This window comes from Numida meleagris, chromosome Z (assembly GCF_002078875.1).
Source record: "Numida meleagris isolate 19003 breed g44 Domestic line chromosome Z, NumMel1.0, whole genome shotgun sequence".
NCBI lineage: Eukaryota > Metazoa > Chordata > Aves > Galliformes > Numididae > Numida > Numida meleagris.
Window position 1 is genome coordinate 70,156,751 of NC_034438.1, and position 25,833 is coordinate 70,182,583.

The window sequence follows — 25,833 nt, forward strand, 5'->3', positions numbered from 1 at the left end:
ATGTAAAACACAACCACGCTTCCTCCCCCCACCCCCCCTCAAAGAAAAAAAGCAGATGCTTAACACATACCTGCAAGCTGAGCTTTTATAGCTTGGAAAGGAAATTTTCTGAATTTATCCAGGAGTGGCTGTACTTTATCTATGCTGATAACCTCATGTTTACCATAGTCCAGCACATACACCGACAAAAAGCCTTTTCTAAGAATTCCTTTTACTATCACCCTGTACCAGCTAAAAAAAGGAAAAGAATAAATACAGTTTGTACTAACATGATTTCAAAGCACCAGAAAAGTAACACATAACCACAAGATTCTAATCAACACATCTCAAGCTTCCCAGATCTGGTATTACCTGAATACAAGTCCTTCCAAATACTGTCTGGAAACATGAAGAGACCGCAATCTCATTTACTCCCCTAATCTCTCAGCCACCATCAGACATCTCCCACCTTGTTAACAACGCACACATAAAGCATTTCCCAAAGGGACTGCAGGAAGGCCAAGCATTAAAGAGAAATATGTAATTCTGTCACTAGCTCCAAAACAGCTAGGCGTGATGATTTACCAGCATGTAAGTAATGCTACAGATAAAAGCTCGCCTTCAACGATTTTGCTTTTAATTAAAAAGTACATACTTACCGATTTTCAATTTTAGCTGCGTATAACTTGCTTGTTTCAACGTTCACTGGTCTCTCTTCTGCCATGCTGTAGTACAGGATCATTTCTTCCATGAGGACTTCCAGATTATGTAGCTCTTTCCAAGGCTGGACAATGAAGTGACCTGGATGGCAGGCCACTGACACATAGACGTCCATGAACCCACCCACCTCTGACAAGGGTAGAGCTGGTGGCATATCAGTGGCAGACTCTGCAGCTCTGGGCTCCACAGCAGGCTCCAGCGAATCTCTCTTCTCTGGCCTTCCCTGATTTAACTGTAGAGCCGACACTGCATCACCTGTCACTTTTGTGGAGCTAGCCCCCGTGGGCGAGACGCTCAAGAAAACATCCTTCTGATGCTTCCACAGGTCTGCATTTATGATCCGGCGATTGATGCTACGATCCATGTTTGGGAAGTCCTCAGGAGCAAACAAGTACACGTGTGCAATTCCCTTTGAACTATCCTGTTTAACCACCTTTAACAAGAAAGTACAGTTTAACTTCCAATTAACAACCGCTAAATTCACATCTGGGTTTGTACAGAAGACTAATGCCTTTTTTTTTTTTTTTTTTACAGAAAATAGAAACGGTTCATTGCATTCTATATGCACAGAAGTACTTTCAAGGTTCTCGCAAATATGTCAATGAAATTCATGGATATTAAGCCACTCACAGCTGCTAAAAACGGTTATCCCACTAATGTAAGGCAGGCACAAGACTTGAACTGAGTTTTGTTCTGCCAAGAGGTTCCATCTCGGTATTGTTTGACATGAATGTGTACGATTGTAGTTTTCTGGAAAACATTAGCCATTGTCCACAGAGTTCTAAACAACTAAGTCATGTTATTAACACTCAATCCTTCAGAAATCCCTTCCTGTCCTCCTACTAGATGAAAGCCAGTAAACTAAGCACGGAATGAAAACAAAGAGGAAAGAAGCTTCCAGGTTTGGAACACGTATAATTTTCAAGCACTGGCATAAAAATATTGTCCTACTTAACAACAGACATTACTGACAGCAGCTACCATTATTGATAATAAGCACTGAAATTGTAACTTGAGAAAGCCAGTAGCATTTTTTCACAGGTTCTTCCGACGATTTTCCCAGCCCTCCTCTACTAACCCACACCAGTTATTGCTACTTACAGCCAGCAAATGGGAGACAGGAATAAAAGCTTTCCAAAATTTAAGCACACACCTCTTTTCTGTTATTAAAACAAGCACAAAATATTACCATACTCAAACTATTTTCAAAGAGGATATTTAGAGAAGCCAGCTGCAACAGTCGCAAGTCCCAGCCTATGTGAGCTATGTTTTAATTGCAAGATCTCTTGTGTTAAAGGAAGAAAAAACGTAAAGGAAAGCTACAAAACATGTTTTTGAACTGTTCTGACAATACACGGACTCAGATTTTTAGGAGGAAAATTAGCTCTGTTTAGAGTCTAGATAGGAAAAAGATTTCCTTTTTTCCTTCAGTTTTCAGCTAACTGAACTGGATAGGACACACTGCCAATGGAAAAAAGTTATCTCAGAGATAACAGAAACCCATAAATAGACAGTAGTATATACTAACTAAATCACAGCGGATTACAAAAACAAACTAAAGCTGCTTTCCAAGACCAATAAGAAAATGCTATCCACTCATAAGAGGCATAGAAATAATTTAAGATTGACAGAACACATACATCTTTTCATGTGATGAAACAAAAACTCTGTTTCTTATCAGTTGGTAAGATAACTAACTGCATATATCTGGACTGGCACAGGAAAGTTAGAAAGGCAAACAACTGCTACGTTCTCCTGAAGAAAAAGACAAACTTCTAACGAGCCAGGTATTCTAATTCTGAATGTCATAGGAAAAGGACTTTATACAGCCCATAATTCCAAGAGCTGGCCACAGACTTTTAGACTTCATAACAGCTATAAATTCTGATGAACATTTAAGTTTCCAGAGTTGCTCTTGCTGTGGATTTCAGGTCACACAGGCATTCTGACTACTTACCCGCATGCTAAATTCAGGATAATCCATTACATTATCTCTCAGCCACAGCACAGCTTCAGGAGTCCACATGCCAGTGTCAGGAGGCAGATCCGCTAAGCAGCACTTTATAGCCTAAGAAAAGAATTAAGCATACAGTAACATGGAAACCAGTCCACACATCTCCATTTACGGAGCACTACTTAATACTCATAGGTTTAATAATACGTAGCTTGCTCCAAAAGTAATGCCTCCTGTTTATTTCCATGGAAACTCCAAGAGACACAAAGAGCAAAATAACACCATTTTTTTCGAGTAAGTTCTCAGCTACAAAACACCATTTTTCAACATAGTCACCACCTTTAGCTATACATTTTTGCCAGTGGTGAACAAAAGCCTGCATGCTGCACTCATAACAACCTTCACCAGCAGAGGTTACACACAGTCGCTCTTGCTACTGCTGAAATGCAGCACCCATTGCCTCACTGCACTCATGGTCACTGTTTGGTCTCCATAAATGTTCACCAAGCGTAGATGAATGCCAATGGGTGCCATCTTGTTCTGCATGGAGGAATTCAGCTCCACACCTTTGCTCCAACCACACTTCCATGCCAGATGCCATTCTGTCAGGCTGCCCCTCTGCTGCCATCTGCCACATGGCAACAACACAGAATGGAATTCTGGTGGGAAGGTTCCACCTCTACTGCCGTACCACCAACACTTCCCTCTGACATCATGGGCAAAAATAATAAAACTGGATGTATTACTTTTAGAGCAGCCCTCACATATGACAAACAGAAACATGCAAAACCAGTGTCATTACTCATACGAATGAACAGAGCATCCTGTCAGTACACAGGACTACATCACGATTTATTTCGGGGCAAAGATGCACAACGAAATACACTCCGATGCTGAACACTATTAAACAAAGAAAATTCCTTACATAAACCTAAAAGCAGCAGCACTAAAGCACTGCCAAGAAATCTAGGGTAGGTTAGCTTTAACACATCTTTATACCTGAGGAGGGATTGCGATTACTTCTCTCAGGAACTGTGATGGGATTTCTCTAAGGTCTGATACTTTTACATATGCAACTCTACCAGTATCCATGAAGCGTACACCAAGGGCCCGTCTGCTGTGAATTATAGTGATCTGAAATAAGATAGGAAGATGATATAATGTGAGAAGATTCAAGGAAAGGAAGAACATAGATTTAGGTGAACAGTACGAGAAGTCTTTTCCGTGCGGAAAAAACTTTTGCTGTTCTTTGAATACTTCTTACCTCTACCCGCGTCCATTTTCCTTTGCAAGGAAACAAGCAGATTTTGCCACAGAAAGGTTGTGACACATTAAACTCAGACGTCTCCTGCAAATTCAAAAGCAAACGTTAAAATTCGTAGAACCATTACTACTTGGCACTGAAGTAGATGCTTCAAAAGCCACTCACAGAACAAATAGTTCTGAAAAGCAACAAATTCATCTCAAGCACAAAGCTTTTTTCTAGCCTCACAAGTATTTCCTATCACGCTGTTTTAAGCTTCCCCAGTTAGCAAAGCTTTAATTCTGAGGTGTATATAGCCCAGGGAAGTGGTGGAGCTCCTGTCCCTGGAGATTTTCAAGAATTGTGGAGAAAGGGTGCTTATGGACACGGCTTAGTGGGCATGGTGGGGATGGGTTGATGGTTGGGCTTGGTGATCTTAGTGGTCTTTTCCAACAATAATGACTGTATGAAGTGCCAGCAAAAATGCATCTGGAAGCACAGAATATAAAAATCAGCAACCATTAATGTTCTGAAAAGCTATTCTATTGTGGAACTGTAACAGCTAACTGACGAAGTTCCTAACTTATATACATAACTTGTCAAGATATTTAACAAAACAGATTGAACTATTTACTCAAGTAAAGCCTCATGGGGCTGATACTCATTGTGATGATCTCAAGTAACATAACAAGTCAATTGCTACACTATGAAAAAGCATGAAGAGACCCCCATAGGAGACCCACACACATCTTAGTGTCATCAAGATCTCAAGATGAGATGCAGAGTGTCAAAACTGCTTCTATCCTTTACAGCAATGAAAGCCTCTGTATGCTTTGTCTAGAAAATCTGACTAGTTGCCCGCCTTTATGTTGCTAAACCTTTCAATGCATACTTTATACTGCTTCCTCCATTGTTCAGTTTGCTTGAAATTGACTCCTGATAACTGAAATGTATTAAATATAAGGTATTTCCAAATGGAGTGTGCTCCACAACAGGCATACACCTAAAAACATTTTGAAAAGGTTGGTTTACAAGTGGTTCTAGGAGTGTCTGACTTTTCAAGGATCTGCACTTTATGGTTTCAGTTGGATGTTGAACAAATTAGATTCTCTTTTAAGATTTCCTCACTTTTGCATAAACCCTTGAGTCTACTAAGGTTTGCTGCATGTCTGTAAAGGGGAGGTAGGATATCAGACTTCTCTGTCATGTCTACTTTACAGCAATTTTATTATTTTGAAGACACCTCCGATATATCAGTTCTGTTGGAAACTACCCACATTTAAAAGCTAAGGGTACAGATAAGCAGCATGTGGGATTAAAGCCAATGAATTTTGAAGTCAAGCTGAAAAGCACAGACCTTGGTTCTATTTTGGACAATCCTTTTACTGACACTGCAAAGTGTGCCATGGCCCATTTATACACCTGAACACCATAAAGTAAGTAAGACTTGCAGGAAAAAAGGATGGCAGATCCTCCACAGATTTTGTATCAATTGAAAGCAGCTTCTATAGGAAGCTTCCCATTATGAGCCACTTTTGTTACTGCTCCAACTATTCAAGGAAACTTAGAAGATATTACTGAAGCCGTAGAGACAGGATTTGAAAGAGAGTATCAAAAGACACTCTCACTGTGAAAGCTGCATCCCAGAAAACAGCACAGAATTCTTAGCCTTTTTAAACAGGCTACGAAGATGCCTCAGAAACTTGAACTTCTGTAAAAGAAAAAGATTGACACACAGGAAAAAGGCCACATGACATGACATCTCTCCTCACTGCATACCTACCTTCTGAAGGAAATAGTTTTCTATCTTCTGCAAGACTTCAGAAAGCTTAGACAAGCCTTCAGATGGCAGTTGACAATACAGGTTTCCATCTGAGAGAATACTGGTTACTCTGACATTCGTATATAGCGTATCTACCTAAGATTTTAACAAGAAAGGTGAAAAGAATACATACAAAGTTAGCAAATTTGTGAGTATTGGGTTTTTTTTGCCCGTTAAAATCCCTGTGGTCAATGATTTTTAATGAATTAAACAGGAAGCAGGCAGATGGTACCTGTAGGTTGAGTTCAAAAGACTTGTCATACAAGGCCTTCAGACAAGTAGCATTGATGTTGATATCATCTTCTCCAGAAGTGTCGTAGAGAACAAAGAGAGGAATATCACTCCTTTCCAGTATTTCCACAGCAAATATTTTGCAGCACGTCTGCAATTCTACAGCTTTTACTAGAAGAGGATCATCACAGACAACTTCCAACCCTGCAAGACAGACCATAATTTTTATTGAAGGGATACATAATAACCCGGGCTCTGCTGGAAATATTCCTGTTGCAAAGAATCAGGATGCAGCTGGAACATTGTAATGCACCTTTACTTCCATTCTACTGAATGTCTCCCTTCTTAAGGCAGAAAGCCATCTTCAAGGGGGAAAAAAAAGATTCTCTTCAGAAATAATCAAAGAATCAGGGCAAATGGGAAGACAAAATAAAGAAATGCATCCAAGTAAAAAAATATACTAAGGCTTATTCTCATCAATGTCATATATTGAGAACAAAATAAATTGTTCTTAAAAAGTTAGAAATGCCCACTACTTTCAGGAAGTTAGGTAATTTCCAGCAGGGTCAAGGAAGTTTGCACGTGCTAAGTGGAGAAGGATCACTTTAAAACAAACAAATGAGATCACAGACCATATTCAGTCACATCTGTGTATGCTAGTACACTATTTCATGTAACAGTGGGTGTTTTCTTTAGGCTTGTGTATACTAAAGGTAATACATCCAAGATAAGTGCAGAAACACTCTCATTAGAGAGATACTGGGGTCTTCTGATATCAAGGTTTCTTTATAAAACTCTTCTTCACATCCTTCTTTGCCTACCTGTATCTGCTTAGACTGCATCTAGCTATTTTGGATGGTTTCTAGTATTCAGAGTTACTACACACAAGGATCAAAACTCCCATGCATTTCAATCCATAAGTCACGCAACAGCAAGCTGTAGAATCAACGTTGGTTTTCTCTTACCTGCCAGTTTACATTTTGCAACTTGAAATGGAAGTGAACAGAACTGTTTGTGGAGCTTGTATGCGCTGCTGCTTTCAATAACCTCACTGAAGCCATGGTCAACGTAGTACACCTGACAGTGGAAAAAGAGATAAATAAGATTATTATGCTTTTAAATATGTATTTTTGAGTTTATGGAAAATGTACTCAGCTACTATGTTTTCTGTGCATCCACTAAACAGGCACATCATTTTTACACTGAGTTATTGCTATGTAACACTATGAATTTCGTGTTCATTTCCCTATCTGGATGTTCAGTGTTTTCAAGGAAAGCCTTCTCAACATTTCTGTAAAACTGTCATCTTCAACAGAATCTATTCATTCATAGCAGCAGTGCTGGAAGGACTCAGCACATTGCCTCACACTGCATGAACAAAGGTGGTAATTTTAACTTCCAGAAGACCATTTAATTTTGACAATCATGTAACTGAAAAATGTCTTTAAGTTCTCATTTAATCGAGAACAGAAGTCATTCAGGTTGGGAAAGCAAAGAATGTTAGTAATGCAGAATGCTTGGGAATTTTCCTCACATCTGGAAAACACAACTGTTTCAAGTCTTACTAGAAGTGTCAAAACAAAGAATCACTTGCCTTTAATCTTTTGTCCTCCACAGAAATGATCCGAGCACGGAGCCAGGCTTCTTCTTCAGTGTGTACAGCAACAACTTGCCCAACGCTTGGAGAACTAATTTGTGACAACGTGGCATTCTGCCTATAGTATGCTTTCATGTTATCTTCCATTTGCTCCTGGGCATTAGAATAATCTTTGCCCACATATCTACAATTATTTCAGTATAAAAGCACCAAACAAACAAAAAAAAAAAACAAAGGAGTTAGGATGAAATGTCAAAAAGCTGAATAAAAACCTAAGAACCTCTAAATGCATATATAAATACATTATGGATATAAATACAAACATATTCTAAATGCATCGGTATCCAAACTCTTTTTCAATTAACAGGGCTATAGGAAAGTACCAGCTGACAAAATAGGGTATTACTGTTCATAGTTAAATGTTGTCCAGCAGTACAGAATCTAACACGCTTAACTACCTCTTTAGAAAGAGATCTTACATGATCATTTTAACCACACAGATGAATTTGATCGTAACAGCAGATTATCTGGGATGAAGTACAAAAGAACTGTAGTAGCACCTGAGTAACTCTGTCACTAGCAAGTATCATCTTAAACATTTTCACTATGGTTTAAGAAAACACAAGGCACCTAGAATAGCTTTACAGACCCCTGTCAAGCCCCACGCTGTTTACCCTTGGCCTTCAGAACAATTCCAGGATCAGGCTGCTGACCTGACGGTTCACTCTGAAGCAGTCTGCCACATGAATCTTCCTTAATAATATTCTGAATACTTCAGAAGCAGGTCAGAATACAGCAGACAGAAGGAGAGCTTATCTCTGCATTTGTATAGCAACTGCTATTTTATCCACATCAAAATACGTTCACAGAATGATTACTGCAGCCACTTCTACCACACAGTTCAGGGCATCGTGCTAGCAGAAGCTGGGCTTATTCTAAAGGTCCTTATGCCCAGGAGCAGGGCAGGTACTGTACTATGACATCGCTAAGTGTGATTGTGCTCCAGGAAAAATGAGGATTTCCTGCTATCTTCTTCTCCAATTATATGCTACTTTTCAGACTGTCATCCATTTCACTTCAGTGTAAACATTTTCTTAATAGCAGACATGGAGACAGGCAACGTAAGCAGGTAAACAATACTCAAAAGTTTACTTCTAGGCATTGGTTTCACCAGGATATTTAGCTGACAGAAGGAGCATCCTAACAGAAAGTTTATGAATTTACAGAACTTCCTGCCTTGCTACATTCCCACAGCAGGCAAGCATCCTGCTGACGACGATATCGGCTGTTAAAAGCCAACTGAAAAAATATTTTTTCATAATTTTTAGAAAATAATTTTGGAAAACAACCTCTAGAGAAGAGTGCTACACACAGGTGGCCAGACAAGTCTGCATTCAGCATCACTCTTAGTCTGAACTGGGACTATTAACGTAGCAAGGCAAGCCTGGTCCTTCACTGTGGAAGGAACTGAGGGTGTACGTTTCCACAGTGAAACAAACTATGAAATTTTCTGTTCAAAAACATAAAAGAAAAGCTATTGATTTTTCTTGCCACGGCAAAAATCTTTTTCCCTTGAAGTCTAATTCTGTCCTGAAGTTAAATGACCTGGCCCATGAAGTATGCAGATCTCCCAGCACTCAGTCCTGCAGTGAGGCCCAGGAGCCACTGATCACTAGCAGCTACTACCCACACAAAGCCAACAAGTTCAGACATTTTAATATTTAATATTGTACGTAAACTCTGGTACAAAATTTGGGAACTGCTGCTTTAGAGGAAGTTTAACACAAGCAGTATCAGCCCATCAGTGTCACCGCTCAACCCATGGGACCCGCAGTACTCCATTTTATCCCCTACAGCCACGCTCATTCAACAAAACCATTGAGGCAATCATCCAGAGCCAGGGTGCAGCTGTAACCAGAGATTTATTACACTCCTCATTCTGGAAATAGACAGAACTAATACCTCCTGGCCTGAACCCAGTTCCTTTCCCTCACCTGGGCCAAAAAAAATGGAGACAACAGGAAGGCTGCAAGATTCAGTGTTCTGAAGCAGAACTTTCAAAAGGTCACGGGAAGACCCCAAAACAATACAATCTGGAGAACACTCAGTTAGACACGAAAAGCAGAGATGAAGCACAATACAGGAACTAGGCTAGCAGCTGAAACAAAGATGGCAGCATTCTCAAGCAAGAACTTCTAACTTAAGTCTCAAGTACAGGGCTTTTCAAAAAATCATCAGTCTTTATGGTTCTGTTACTTCTGCGAACTACACTGACACGAAGAAAGTTCAGTGCTGAGTATGCCAATACATTAATGACAGCTGGAGAGGAAGGATAACTACATTTCAGCCTTAAGGCTACTGTGCTGTTTACAGCCAGTAACAAGGAAAAGAATGGTAGATGAGTAGCAAGAGGATCTGTAAGTAAATCACACACGTTCATGCTTAGTTCAGCTACGCTCCAAGGTCCTGGCTAGGATCCATCTAGTGAAAGCTGAAACTGTAGAAACTCATGGGAAAAGACAGAGCTACCAATATACTGTATTACTTGATGGCTAAGCAATTCATGTTCTGAAGTGACAAATCAGCCTGTTTAATATGGAGTTGAATGTGAAATAAGTTTCAGAATTCCTTAACCCCCAGAAAAAGTTTAACTGTTTCTTTTTTTTTTTTTTTAAATTTTCTTAGAACTTAAGTTTTTTATCCTGATAATGAAGTTCAGAAAGCTTATCATAGCTTTTCCTTAAATAAAAATGACATGGAAACTACAGTCCTCTTCTTACACCATTCTGAGGCTGCACCACCAAATCAAGAAGTCTAGTAGTTTGATGGAAGCTCCTCCATCCCCAAAAGAGAAAACTGCAGTATAGTCTGAACAAACCCATCTCATACCTACTTACAAGCAAGTCAGTTATAAAAGTAAAAAAAAAAAGATGCTTTAATAGGTGTTATAGTAATATCTGAATGCTACAGCAAGTCCTATCTGCTTTGACTCTCAGTCAAGCTAATGACAAAATCCACCATCTCACCAGAATTTAATAAGCTCCCATTTAAACACAATACAAAAAAAAGATCCAAAATATTCTTAGACTTAATTCTCAGCATGCATACATAACAAAGTCCTGCAGACCTGCACACTATATGGACTAAAAAAAAAAAAAAAAGAACTTGCCTAATCATAAGCTCGTTAGTGCTGTTCACTTCAATCACCATGATGGACACGGGTCCTTCTGATGGTATAATCAGAGGAGGAACAGATATGCTTTCTGGATACTGCTCCTTGGATTCCTCATGCTGTTGTTCAGCTGTGGCCTTCACACCATCAGGCATCTGGACCTTCTCGGTGACATTCAGATTCTCATCAGTGCAACTTTGGGTTTTAACATAGAGGATGGCCTTTTGAGGGGCATTAGATACAAAGTCCACTACGCATACATCTGAGAGCAACTGTAGATTATTTAGAATGCCTTCTGGAAATTTTCGTTGGTAAGTGTCTTGGTACAATTTGGGAAGTGCATCAGCCCAAAGACCACTGGGATATTTCACCAAGATATTAACAACATTTTGCTTGAAGTCACTATTACACGAAGCAGGCTCAGTCTCCATGCTTGTTTTTAACAGTGGGTCCACTTTTGAAGGTGTAACATTCTGAGATGCCTTTTCTTGCTCTGTATTGCTTTTCGCTATTGGTGGTATTCTTCTAGTAGGATAAAGAATTCCGTATGTCTGATCACCTGTGCATACTTTCTCCACCTTGGAAAACAAGAAGTAGAGTCAATAATTAGCTGCATCTTTAGATCTGGAGCATTTTGTCAATTACATTTATATAACACGGATTTTATACAGACTTTGAAGTGGACATCTGCAAGGAACTGAGCTTGAGGCAATTAGTACTGCAAAATAATTTCTTGCAATGCTTCCTTCTACAGTTTGGGGGGAATATCAAACACGTATTACTACAGTACAGAGGAAATATGAAACCTAGCATTACAGTCAGGACTAGCTTCCAAATAAGTAGCTTTCCTTTTTTCAAGAAGGAGCAGATGATGGCACACTCCACAAAGTTAAGTCTTTTGCACATTAACCTCCCTTCCTGATATCTTCCACACAGATAAGCACATTACAAACAGAAGTTTCCATTTCAGTTCACTAAGGGAAAGGACATTTGACTGTATATTTCAGATACTGTCATGTAGCATTGTAAAAGCAATCTTCTATTGTACTCAGGGAAAAGCATTTTCTTTAAATGCATTAAGAAATTAAGGAGAAGATTTCTGGATTGTAATAAGTTTCATATTAAATTTGATAAAGCCATTTTAAACCATGCCCTCAACCTCCTTCCAGACCCAGATGTTTCACAAGTGCACACCTCCACCCTTTGCCAATTTCAGTAATGAGCATCTCACATGGTCTAAGCCACAACCTTGTAAACAACGTTTGGAAACTGCAGAAACAAACACACAATAGCCACACATTTTCAACCAAGATCAACCTAACCATGGCTTAGAAGGAATGCCCATGCAGAAATGAGGTGATAAAAGCTATCAGTGTTTTCATGTTGGTCCTGAAACAGAAGTAACTCCTACAATAAACAACTTGAACAGCTAGATTATCTTCTACTCTTCAGGCCTGGTATTTGCCTTAATTGTGGTATCCACACTAACAGAACTTTATAAGCCTTGCAAAAATCACTCTCTGCTGTTTTGTCTTAGCAACATGCAACTGGGAGCATAAAAAGATGATTGAGAAGTATTAACTTACACAACAAGAATTGTGTATGTCTCTATCAAGAGGGACAAGAACACTTAGTTCCAATACACTTGAAAAAATGAGAAAGATGACCATTACTGTGTCAAGAACCATGTATTTTCTCCTATGCACAGCTCTTCACACAGTGATCAAATTGACACATGCCACTCAGAGTTCAGAGAGTCAGCAAAACTCCTTAAGGCTGGGATAGAGATATTTTTCTTCACAGTAGCTGATACGATGCTGTGTTTTGGATTTATTACAAAAATAATGTTGATAACACGCGAGTTTTAGTTGTTGTAGAACAGTGCTTACACCAAGTTGAAGACTTCACTGCTTTTCATGCTGCCCTGCCAGCAGCAGCGCTGGGGGTGCACAAGGAGCTGGGAGGGGACAGAACCAGGGCAGCTGACCCAAGCAGAGCAAATGGGGATTCCATATCAGCAATAAATACTAGGGTGAGTTGGCTGGAGTGAAGCCACCATTGCTCAGGGACTCACTGGGCTTAAGTCAGCCGGTGGTGAACAACTGCACTATGTATTAATTTCTTAGTGTATTTTTTCCCTCTCCCTTCCTCACCCCCCAACCTTTCTTTCCTATTAACTGCTCTTATCTCAACCCAAGAATTGTATTCTTTTCCCACCCCAATTCTGTCCCCTGAACCACCACACTGCAAAGGGTGAATGAATGGCTTGTGGTGCACAGCTGCCTGATGGGTTATCTTTTACATACAAGCACAGATTATATCTAAAACTGGCTGAAGTTTTCACCCACAAAAAAAAGTTAACCATTACACTGTAAATGCTTTAGAAGTCTTGTGCACTCAGGACAGCATGTCTTTATCCTTCTTTATCAGTGACAACTGAAGTGGTAATACTTCCTGAAAGAGCCTCAGCGTGAAGACGACACAAGAAGGCAGATAAAGATGTCCATGAATCCTCAGCTTCAGGAATTCATGCTGAATCCACAAACTTTTGGGCCTGAATCTTTCCAGGTAGGCTCACTAAGCCAAGGAGATATGCAAGATTGCTCTTAATTGGATGGAGAGGAAAGGCAGTGTCCTACAGATAGCCATATACTGAACAGTATGTATCTGCTATAAGATAGGAATATAGAAAAATTATATCAAGGACTTCAACATATATGTGGAACTTGGATCAAGTTCATAAGCATCTCTGCTATTTAGCTTGATAAAAAAAATTACAAAATATGCACAGACATACAACAAGAACGACAAAAGAGGTGTAACCAATTCACATCAGGAAGAACCTATACATTCATCATTTTCTGATAATGTAAAAAAAATTGTACTAGGGAATTTTGGAGGTCTGTAGTCCAACCTGCTTAAAACTGGGGTGACACCAAACACAAATCAAATTGTTCCTGTCCTTGCTCAATGAAACTCAGAAAATTTCCAAAGACAGAGACCATCAACTCCCAAGAGAACCTAATGCAGAGCTGCAGGATCCACATGCTAAGGAATTGTGCACCACAGACAAACAGACTTTTCCTCATAGCAATCTGTGTTGGTTGATTCTTGCCCTTTCATTCCGCATGTGATTTCATTCTTTCTATATAACCCCTTTATGTTTTGGAAAACTAACAAAGCACTTCTACTTTCCCTTCTCTAAATACTTTAACTAAAAGTAGCTTTACTGTAACTAAATACTTCCTTTTCTCCAGGCCCCATGCTAAACTTCATGGGATCATCAGCCCTGCAAGAGAAAAGAACTTAACTTGCCTATTCTAGAGCACCGTAACACTGAGGAGCCTGTCCTCTGCTCTGGAATTAAAAATGACTTTTTTTTTTTATTTAAAAAAATTTACATCACTGCATTTTAAGCTGAAGTGGCATCTTCTGAGAGAGAGAAGGTCCAGGCATCAAAAGATGTGCCTCAAAAACTGAATAGGACAATCAAAGGATTCAGTGCTTATGATGTATTGCTGCAAGTTAAATTGCTATTCCCAGTTTAAATTAGAGGGTAAACTCCAGAAGATGCTTATCTGACTATTACTGTTGGTTTTATAGTGAGGAAAACAATAAAATGAATAGAATACCATGATCTGGAAGGTTCCTGGAATCTGACCAAGGAATCATAGAAACATCAAAGGAGAAGAAAGTTCAGATTTTAAGTACAATCTATTTAAAAATAAAATCTTAGGTCTAACCTTTGCTCTTTATTATGGGGAAATAGGTATGGTAAAGACACTCATCCCCATACGAAACAAGACAGGTTAAGACCTGAAGATGCAATATAGCAATGTCTAAGTGGAATCTCACATTAAGAGGAGCCTCTGAAAAGCATACGGGTCCTTTTTTTTTTAAAAAAAAAAACAAAACTAATGAAATTAAATTAGAAAGGACTGCAGGCAGTGGATTAGTATTTTCAAATTACTTTAAACTCTCTTAGCAATTACAGAATCCCTTCAAGAAGCACAGCATTTTATTCACGCACAGATCGAGTTTTTTCCTCCACAAAAAGTTACTCCAGAAGGGAATATATCTACACAGATAAGCACTATCACTGCTGAAAAGTAACAATGAGTCCAGTGTAAAGTAGAGCTTGCAAAACCCACAAGACCTGCAGCAATTGAGAACAGAAATTTAAACCAGAAGGGACCTCTAGTGGCCATACAATTCAACTGCTTGCTCAAAGCATAGCCCACCAGCTCTGGTCACCCAAAGCCTCATGGATTTTAGCTGTGAAGCTCTTGGAAGGTAGGGAACCCAAAGCTTCACCAGGCTTACATTCCTGAAAAAAGGGCTCTTCCAAACTCCTGTGAATGTTCTGAGCTGCAGCTTTTCTGCTCCTTGTCCTATCACTGTGCACCACCAAGAAAAGCGTAGCTCCATGTTCTCTCCCCTTTGCTTTCTCTTCCTTAGTTTGAGCAAAAGCTTTACTTGTCACCTCTTTGAGTGGTGGTTTCACAGCGATGGACAGCTGAACTCCTCCACACAGCTCTCACTCTTCTTCTTCAAAGTGACAGAGGGGGAAAATACAATGGAAATGGGATCAAGGGTAGAAATAAGCATAGGGAGATTGCTCAACAATTGCCATTATGGGGAAAACAGACTCAGGATAGGGAGACTCAGCCCACAACGCTTTGTCTCTCCAGCTCCTCCATGGTCACCCTCTGCCCCTGCTTCACGTGGGTCATTCCCATGGATGCCACCCTTCCCCAGCTGATCCCACATGGGCTTCCCAGGGGCTGCAGCTCCCCAAGCACCACTCCAGCACGGTCACCCTCTCCTCCAGCTGCCACCGTGCAGCAGTTTCCCCTTTCCTCAGTCTGCTCTCTGGAGCACACCCAGCACTGCTCATGGCCCAGCTCTGTCAGTGGCAGGTCCCTTCTAGAGCAGCTGGAGATGCTCAGCTCTGACACTGGGCAGTGCTGGGCTCTGCTTATAGAGGGCACCCCTGCCTGCAGCCCCCCACTATCAAAACCTCGTGACAACAATGTATTCAAGAAAGCTGTGTTGCAACGTACTGCAGATCATCCTGAATGAAGCTGGAAGCACAGGTCTACCTTTACACATTGTGTCTTGGCTAGCTCTGCTTAGCTAGTGTTCCACAGAGGTGAATAAATGATACCTGACATGACTATTAAAACTTACAGGCTAAAGTCTGGCAGCAGACTAAAAAGAGAAGATCCTTAGAGACACTTAAGCCTCTTAACTCCAACAATAGCTCTGAGGCTCTCTAGCTCTGTTTTGTAGACAGCATGGATGCCGACTGAGATAATAATTTATAGGCAGGAAAATGTCTCTATTTCAGTAAGATGTTTCACCTTAATTCAATCTAATTTAGCTGAGGTGGATAGCATTAGTCAATGATTTCTTGCACAGAAGGTAACATTCAAGAAGCAACAGATTCCTCCAGCCATATCCAAAAGCTTCTGCAGTGCTTGGCATCCATTATAACAAGCCAAAAGGTTAATGAGAGCAAATTCAAATCAGCCACTTTTTCCTTCACCACCAATATCTCAACTTGATATCCAGAAGAGTTTAGAGATACACCAGCAAGTTCTCCCCCATTAATATGGCTAGCAGGTCCCCTCTGCAAGCACACCATGCCCGCTGTTACTTCTCAATTAGAGCGATTACAAGAGAGCATCAACAGCTGTCAGAATATTATCAGCAACAACAGAGTGTGAATCATGCGACACAGAATCAGAATGTGTTTGTACGAGGCCCAAGTTACAGAGGGAGCTCTCAAAAATGAAAGTCTGGAGTCCAAAATAATAAAACAAAATTAAAAACATTCCCTCATGAAATACTGACATTGCAACAGAGTAAAACAAGTAGAATGGAAAAGAAAAATGGAGTCCCTTCTTTTTCATATACACATACAGAGGGATGAAGAAAAACTGTTACATGTGTTGCTAGGACAAAGGCTCTGTGAAAGCGTGCTTGACAATGTGCAGCTAAACCACTGCACATATACGTACACACACAGTAAAAAGAATCAGAATGACATGAGTCTTGCTTAATCACTGTGCACACTGATGACAAAAAAAATCAGGTACACTAGCAGCCTCCCTAGAACGTGAAAATACCTTCCAGCAAGGAAATGGAGAAAACACTTTGAAATGAATTTCTAGTCAGAAAGCATCTTTCAGTGACTTTTCTTTCCCCAAAGATTCCATTCACAGTTGGCATATGCAGCTACCTTCTGTTATTTATTTTGCAAGGCAGGGTAATGAAACGCGCATCGGAGGCTAGTTGAACAACATAATTTTGTGGCAAACAGGAAAATCTGGCTCCACTATTCTTGCTATAACACAGGTCCTCAAAGACTGCTCTAAAATACACTGATCAGAACCATCACAGTGATTTTGATAAAGTAACTCAGTCCCAGAATGGTTGAGTCCGGGAGGGACATCTGGAGGTCATCTAGTCCTGCTCAAGTAAGGGGCCACGCAGAGCAGGTTTCTTCAATAAGCACAGCAAGAGAAAGTTAACTATCGTAATGTGAGAGCACATCTTCAGGAGACAGTTCACAGGGCCAGTGTAAACTGCACAAGCTTTCAGACATACATGCATACTACCAGCCATTACCAATACACCTGTCTCCTCCATTTGCAAAGTACTTTCCAGTTCTTAAGCACACACTATGTATGACATGTCATTAGACCTGATTTTTTATTATCTCAAGTTCACTACTCTGTTTGGAATGATTTTTGCATTGCAGCTTAACTGTGCTGTAAAAATTACTTTGAGATTGAAAACCTGACAGAAGCAAAGTTGCTCAAGGAATACAACTGGCTAGTATGGCAATACTCTTATTCTCTGACACAACACATAATTCATTCTGAACTGTAAAGTAAAAAAATCATCAGCCAGACGCAGTGGGATCAGGTTAACTTAGAGAGAGGATGCTGACCAGGAACAGAGATTCAGGAAAAAAAAAAAGCAGTTCTATTCTGGTTTCTGGCACTGCTTACCAGCTGACTCTTTACAGTTTCGTTTTCTGTGAACAGTCACAACTTTCATGAAGTGTTGAAGGATTAAGAATATTTTAAAAAAAAAGCCAAAACTCAAAGAAGTATCCTACCTGCCAGCGAGGCAACATATGCTATCTACTTGATGGAGTTACATTGTCAGTGAATAAAAGAAGAGCAACTGATGTCGTCTACCTGGACTTATGCAAAGTGGTTGGCACTGTCCCGCATGACATCCTGGCCTCCAAACTGGAGAAAAATGGATCTGATGAATGGACCACTTGCTGGATAAGGAACTGTCTGGATGGTCGCACTCACAGAGCTGCGTTCAATGGCTCAGTGTCCAAGTGGAGACTGGTGACGAGTGGCGTTCCTCAGGGACTGGTGCTGGGATTGGTGCTATTTAACATCTTTGTAGGCGACATGGACAGTGGGATCGAGTGCACCCTCAGCAAGTTTGCAGGTGACAGCAAGCTGAGTGGTGCAGAGACACGCTAGAGGGAAGGGATGCCATCCAGAGGGACCTGGACAGGCTTTGAGAGGTGGGCCCGTGCCAACCTCATGAAGTTCAACAAGGTCAAGTGCAAGGTCCTGCACCTGGGTCAGAGCAATCCCAAGCACAGATACAGGTTGGGCAGAGAATGGCTTGAGAGCAGCCCTGAGGAGAAAGATCTGGTGGTGTTGGTTGATGAAAGACTCAACAAGAGCTGCCAGCGTGCGCCTGCAGCCCAGAAGGCCAAACTGTATCCAAGGCTGCATCAAGAGAAGTGTGACTAGTGGGTTCAGGGAGGTGACTCTGCCCCTCTACTCTGCTCTCATGAGAGAACACCTGGAGGTACTGTGTCCAGTTCTGGGGCACCCTACACAACAAGGACATGGACCTGTTAGAGTGGGTTCGGAGGAGAGCCAAACAGATGATCAGAGGGCTGGAGCACCTACCCTCTGAGGACAGGCTGAGAGAGGTCAAGCCTCTCAGCCTGAAGAAGAGACCTTATAGCAGCCTTCCAATATATGAAGGGGGCCTACAGGAAAGCTGGGGAGGGGCTTTTTATAAGGGCAGGTAGTGACAGGACAAGCAGAAATCAATTTAAGCTGGAAGAAGGTGGATTTAGATTAGGTATTAGGAAGAAAATTCTTTACTGTGAGGGTGGTGAGACACTGGAACAGGTTGCCCAGTGAGGTTGTGAATGCTTCCTCCCTGGAAGCATTCAAGGCCAGGCTGGATGGGGCTGTGAGCAACCTGGTCTAGAGGGAGGTGTCCCTGCCTATAGCAGGGGCTTGGAACTAGGTCCCTTCCAACCCAAACCATTCCACGATTCTACAATTCTACTTCCTGTTTGCAATGACAAACTTAACGTGTAATGACTACTTCAAAACAAACAAACAAAAAAACCGTGAGTCCATTTTCCTTTTCCTCTACCTATTTATTTACAATCATGCATCTCTGACAAGACAGCCTTTGGAACCTGACCAGCACCATCTCCAGACACTGGAGAGATGAGGTTTTGCACTCATGGGAGCAGACAGTTCAGCAACACTGAGGATCTGTCTAACAGAGCTGTTGAAACAGGCCTTTCTCTTCCTGATGGAGGCCTGCCTGGTCAGCAAAGACTTTGCTAAGGATGACCAGCGTATTTAGTCTCAGCCCAATTGCTCATTAAAGCTTGGCTACAATCTGTAAGTGATAGCCAGCAAACAAATACTTTGTACTTTTCTGTTTAGTTGTGCAAAATGTGATATTACAAACAAGATGCTCAAGCAAACTAACCTAAAGAGGGGAAGTAACAAACCAATGGAGAACAGTCAACCTCAATCTGCTGCTGTTGGTCCCCCTGACTGAAAGAAGACTGAAAGCAAGGCCATTAAAAAGCCTGTAACATACAGTGATTTCTGGAGACTTCAGCTCACTTGACAAAATGTTTTTTCACTACTCCTAATTGCAACCTAAAGATAGAAATGATTATTCCTATAATCCTATACTCCTATAATGATTATAGGAAAAAAATGAAATTACTTCCTTCTAGAGAAAAATTCAGAGATGTGAATTACTAAGAAGTGACACTGTCCAGGGCAGAGACCTCAAATCTTTAGTTTGGTGGCACTGGTACCACATTACAAAGTTCATTGCTTCATGGTTTGTAACTTAAGCTACTACTGATCAGTATACAATAAGAGCATGTGTGCTGTCTCTTTAAGAATGTGCTGACAGAAGCACCAGGGATTTTTCCTGTTGTGATGCTAGCAGATGCTCCCAATGCAAAGTATCAAAAGAGGCAGAAGTAATTCAGAAATCAGTCATGGCATCATCTTTAACAACACCGCTCTGTGTCATTTCAGAGGATCTACATTGCTCTATGCCTGCAGACTACTTGTTTGAACCTGCAATAAACACTGCTTTAACAGATTTGCAGCAGCCTTCAAGTAAGGCCCTTGTTCAAACTTCTCCATAACAGAGCCACAAGTATACTTTACATAAGTCAACTACACTGAGGCAGAGTCCACAGGTTCATTAACCATCTTCTACAATAAGACTGTGCCAAGGCAACTTGATAGTTAAGACTGCTGTTGTACTGAGGTTGCTGTATTAGAACGTTTCCACAGACTTAATGACTGCTTACTTACATTAAAACGAATGTATCTGCTTGCTAGAGAAAACAACAGATAAACTCAGCAGATAGCAAGCAAACGGAAAGCACACACAAAGAGAATATCCTGTGTGAACAGTAACATTTTGTCTGGAATGTTATCTTAGAAAAGATAAGACTAAAATTTGCTGCATGAATTAAGCAACTCAGAACAGTCTGCTCTACAAATAACACAGGCGCTGTTATCAACCATCAAAACAGATCGCTGCTGTTCACAACAAGTTACTGATCTCTGTAATAAGCTGTGACAAATGCATTTTATGTGTGTGTTAGAACACCATGCTCTAATAGCATGCAAATACTGCTGCTCCTGAAGAGCAAGTATTCAGGATCAGCAGAACCCTTAATTTTGCATTTAATATAAAATACTTCACAGTACAGAATGAAAAGTCACCTCAAGCAGACAAGAGATTCTCATTACTTTAATATCCTTTGGGCGTCTTGGTTTGATGTTGAAGTTGGAAGCATTTACTGATAGGACTGACCTGCTAAAAGTAAAGCTTTTCAAGAAAGAAAGCCTTGATGCAAAGTAGCATTGCACCCTAGATGGAACCATCAGTGCAGAGGAAAAGACAAAAGCACAGTGACTGAAGAATCTTAAGCTGGTGGTGAGACAGCCTTTAAGCGGAGGCTCAGCCTGATACCAGCTCCTAACAGTGATTTTTTGACTGTTGTTTCAAAGGCATTGTTAATCTTTTTTTCAACTGTTACATATTAAAAATAACATTTGGCATATAAGCACTCAAATCTGAAGGGTACTGGCATCCTCCACAAAAATGATATTCAATACTTACTGTGCACACATGTGGCCAGTGCTCAAGCTGACGGAGCACGGTTGTGCTAAGCTCCTCCCTGTAGGTTTCCTCATAAACTTGTGCTATCTTCGACATCCAAACACCATTTTTGTACTTGCTCAAAATCTCCTTAATGCGGTTTTGAATTTCATTGACATTAGGAACAGAACGGCCAGAGGCAACAGTATGTGTCTCCACACCAGATGCATTCAAGTTATCTGTTAAACGAAAATAGAGCCTTCAAGTAAACATAATCTTATCAGTAGAGACAGATGTTTACCTACCCACTTAAAAATTAATCACAGGAGTTGCCAGTGTAACATCAACTCTGAAGCACTACTCTCCTCCATAACTGTTTCAAGTCACTTTCCATTGGAAAGACACACGGAAGCTTCACACACTCAGACACAGCTGAAGTACAATTTTCAACCACTGTAGTTCTTTTCATAGGCAGGTATTAAACCTTTTTCAGAAAGGATCCTGGAAGAGGACGCAGAATCTTTGGCAATAGTGCAGCCTCTCAGCAGCAACGAGGCTGTCTCCCAGGACAGACACAGGATGGTTTTTTCCAAGTACACAACAAAGATAAAACAAAATTCCTAAGTATATTCATCTAAATTAAGATATGTACAAAAGAGACCAAAGAGTCACTTTTTAGTTGAAGATACTTCCTAAGTCAAAGTCTGAATCCAGTACATAGCCTCGACACGATGATCTCTGGAGGTCCCTTCCAGCCCCTACAATTCTGTGATTCTGTCGATGTCCAGCTACTTTGTGTGGTTTCGTGCACCATCTACTGGAGAAGGAGAGTCGTTACCTCCAGTTGGAGGCTCACATCGCTAGCTTTCCTGCTCCCTCATTCTCTGCTCCTCTTCTCTTGTGGAGGGGAGCACTTGCTACCAGACCTGTAGCTTCACAAATCAACCTGGCAAGTCTCAAAGAAAGCAATCATCATTTGGCAAGCCGACCTACAACACAACTGCAGGGATTCATGCAGGCAGAAGGACTTGCTCTGAACAGCTAGGATAGTGTGCTGGCCTTCATGTCACCGTTTACTCCCAAAAGCCAGGATTTCACCCTTTGCTATTATATCCATATCCTGGCAGTGAAGCTAAGCATACTCCTCCAGTTCCCAAGCTACTCATTCATACTAAGTGACTGGCTTTGACATTTACTACGCAAAGATTTTCCTAGAAGACAGAAACAAAAAGGCAGACAAATAAGCGCATCTATTTTCCCAGCACCACGAAATCAAAGTGAAAGGTTTGCTCAAGAAACTTGGTATTTTACCCAAATCTATCTTCAAAACAAGCAGCAAGACAGGCTTTTCTTAGGAATACAACCATTCTAATGCCAGCAATGTTAACAAAAAAAAACACATCTTAATGGGAAACTTACCATTTGAATCAACAGAAGACCTTCTGGACAGGTGAACGTGCAGCTCCTTTTGAAACCGCGGTGAGACAGTTGGTCTCTTCTCAGACCTAAAATTGAAAAGAAAATTGCTTTACATCATTTTCTTGGCTCTGAAGAGCATTCTATTTGCTTATAAGACATATATGTGAAATAGTATGTATTCCACAAACTTCTAACTGGTTCTCTACATAAGAGCAAACTCCTGCTGTCCTGACAAGGAAGGCACCTTGGTTAACAACAGCAAGGCAAATCAGCAGGTGGTTTCTAGTGTCACTTAACTATGCTGATCACTGAGAGGAACAAAACACTCAGTAGGAAGACGTTCACAAAAACAGATCACAATTAATGATCTCTTTTTAATTATCTGTTGTTAACAGGTCAATTAAGCTCAGTCATAACGTTTGATATATTCAGCCTCACGATTTAGTCTTTCTTTTGGCCAGCGTCTCAGTCTTGCTGTTGAACATGAACGTGCCCACCTTCTCAGTTGCCATGTCTCCTGAAAGCCTTAGGCTTCCGAAGTCAGGAACTCACTTAAAAATACACAGGAACTCAAAGTCTTTCCATGAATGTTGCTGCTACACTGCTCAACAACTCTCCCACTGAAGTGCTCTCGAAAGGATACAAATGTCATGCCTACAGGTGTTCCCCTGAGCCTGCCCCGCCAGTAGCAGCTTATACTGGGAGCACATCCAGCATGAGCTCCTGACAGCAGAGAGGTCACAACAGCACGTCCTGCATCACTTACACTGCAAGCAAGAAGGAGCAAGAGTTGCAGAAAAGAGTTCAAAGACCAAGACCAAGCACCTTCCAAAGGCATATATGCAAGGAAGAACTGCAGTGGAGTAATCATAGCAGCAAATGCACCAAAACAGCCCTCCACAGAAGCACGGCCAATTGCTGCAAATCCCCGGAAGCTTCAGGCTAGAGCATCCACTGCGTATGCACTAAGCAGGCCCTGCAGACAGACGCTTCCCAGGGGGCACATGAGGACAATGGCCACCTCTGGGGTCCACAGATGACCCTGGAGGAAATCACCGGACACAGAAACATCGAAGGAGACTTTCCGAGTGTCACCGGGGATCTCTGAAGATCGTACAGGTATCAAGTACTACGCTGAAGTTAGTAACAATAGCAACAGCAAGTCAAGGCTAACATATTATTAATAGGCTAGGATAGGCTAGCCTATTATTATTAATAGGTCTATTATTATTAATAGGCTAGGATTATTAACAGGCTAGGATATTTTTAATAACAGTTATTATTATCATGATTCTATGATTCTGTGATGATGATATTATTAAGGTAGTCTTATGTGTCCTCAAGCTGACCTTTAATCAGAGCAGAATCACAAAGCAGAAAAAGATCTCCCACATTCACACTTTTCTAATAGAACAATCATTAAGGCTGGAAAAGACCACTAAGATCATCTAACCCAAACACCCACCCACCACCAATATTGCCTCTTCAAGATCTAACAAAATCAGGTGCCCTTTGCTTTTTTTCCTGTCCTCACGAAATGACACACCTGCTCCTCCATCAGGTATAGGATGTCACTTTAACCAAAAATAGTACTTCTGTTCAGGGACAAGTCCTACAGTGTTAGCAGTCAGGACAGCCATTGTCAGGTGCAGCACTTTCCATAGCAGAAGAGGACAGACCAGCAGTACTGAGCAGCAGATCAAGGACGAGCGCATTTGTGAAACAAAAGTGGGATGAGACTTAGAAGTACAAAGGCAAAGGTCGCCCACATCAAACCGTGACAGACATTGATACACAGCTCTTCTTATCTGAAGAGTCTCTTCAATATTGTCTGCAACATAAGAACAAAAAGGCAGGGGATGTCCTTCTGTGTGGCATAGCCCACACCCTCACATAAACTGGCAGCAGTCTCTCCTTCGAAGGTGTCTGTGCTGGGCCATGTAGGCCCTAAAAGAAAGCCAGGATCCCTCCCTCCTTCAACCACCTCTCCATACATTTATTTACCAGCAATGACAAGTCCAAACTAGACAGATAACTGAGAAAACAGTCCCATGAACTAGTCACATGGGTAAGAGAGAATTTCATGATACTGCTGCCTCACAACATAAACCAGTTGTTGTGTTCTAGTCCCAGTATCACACCACTGCTGCACTTCAGGTGACGTGGATGACCCGAGTGCAGGGATACCTTGCAGTACTGCAGCAAGGATTCAGTTCTTTGCACAGAGAGGTGCAGAACAGCCCAGAACCAAGCCTGCCTGGCACTGAGCTAGACAGTCACAAGGCCAACATGCTACTTCCCAGCATGCAGATACAGAAAATTCAACCGCTTGCAAGGCCTCATGCACTCTAGTTGTTGAAAAGTGCTCCCAGCAAGAGGCCTCCCAGCCATGCTATCAATAAGAGAAGACAGCAGCACGGCCCAACACACTGATCAGACATGCTGTCCTGCCAAGTGCCCATGCATAGCTGTAAGGCAGGCCTCTTCAGAGGCACATTTCAACGCAAATTTCTTCAGAAAGGAGGGAATGCATGCTTTTCCATGCCTAAGCCCCTTACCTTGGCAAGGCCCACGCCGTCCTACTCCGCACTGTCCAAGGGCCAAAGACCAATCCCAGGAGTGGGACTGGTTGGCAGCCATCAGCAAACACTGCCTGCTGATTGAGGCAAGGGGGACACCGAGCACCTCCATCTGTTTTCATTGGTGTCATTGTTTTCCAACTTCAACGACTCCTACAGTATGATTTACAAGTGAAGTCCTTCTCATTCCGTGGGCTTGCAGGTCCACAGCAGCACAGTGGCATGGACTTTAGATTGATTACTAATTGCTGTTATATATAGCCCACAACAGCACCTGCAAGGTGGCCCAGGATGGCAGCAGGAAACAACCTGCCAGAATCATAGCTACCTTTAGCATCTCTCCCACATCATCTAGGCATGACAGAGTGGGAAGGAGAAACAGTCAGTTCCCCTTCACCCATGACCAAGCAGCAGCAAGCCCCTGAAGCTGTGGTCACAAAAATCTCACAGCAGAACACCACACCACCACTCTGAGGTCAGGTGCTCCTGTCATGTACACTTGCCCCACAGCAACAGGCCTGCATTCCCTTCCCAGGGCACCAGGGTGGTATGAGGGCACTGCTCTGTGCCACACTAAACATAGCCTCGGGCCTGCAAGCAGCCCATGGCAGCTGCACTTAGCCAGTGCTCAGCTTATGGCAACGGCCCTGCACACCACAGGGCATTAGAGTACAGTGTGGCTG

The 25,833-nt window shown here is 41.5% G+C and overlaps 1 protein-coding gene across 2 annotated transcripts in view; it reads right to left on the reverse strand.

Moving 5' to 3' along the window:
• The window catches only part of TDRD7 (tudor domain containing 7), a 38,401-nt gene that overhangs the window by 2,632 nt on the left and 9,936 nt on the right, over positions 1 to 25,833 (reverse strand). For both annotated transcript variants that reach the window (XM_021380802.1, XM_021380803.1), the window contains exons 5-16: positions 22,572 to 22,657; positions 21,174 to 21,391; positions 10,716 to 11,296; positions 7,544 to 7,730; positions 6,915 to 7,026; positions 5,951 to 6,153; positions 5,680 to 5,814; positions 3,918 to 4,001; positions 3,653 to 3,787; positions 2,657 to 2,767; positions 639 to 1,132; positions 71 to 231 (exon numbers count right to left, since the gene is read on the reverse strand). In XM_021380802.1, coding sequence (XP_021236477.1) covers positions 71 to 231; positions 639 to 1,132; positions 2,657 to 2,767; positions 3,653 to 3,787; positions 3,918 to 4,001; positions 5,680 to 5,814; positions 5,951 to 6,153; positions 6,915 to 7,026; positions 7,544 to 7,730; positions 10,716 to 11,296; positions 21,174 to 21,391; positions 22,572 to 22,657 — 2,507 coding nt within the window. The remainder of the gene's footprint in view (positions 1 to 70; positions 232 to 638; positions 1,133 to 2,656; positions 2,768 to 3,652; positions 3,788 to 3,917; positions 4,002 to 5,679; positions 5,815 to 5,950; positions 6,154 to 6,914; positions 7,027 to 7,543; positions 7,731 to 10,715; positions 11,297 to 21,173; positions 21,392 to 22,571; positions 22,658 to 25,833) is intronic.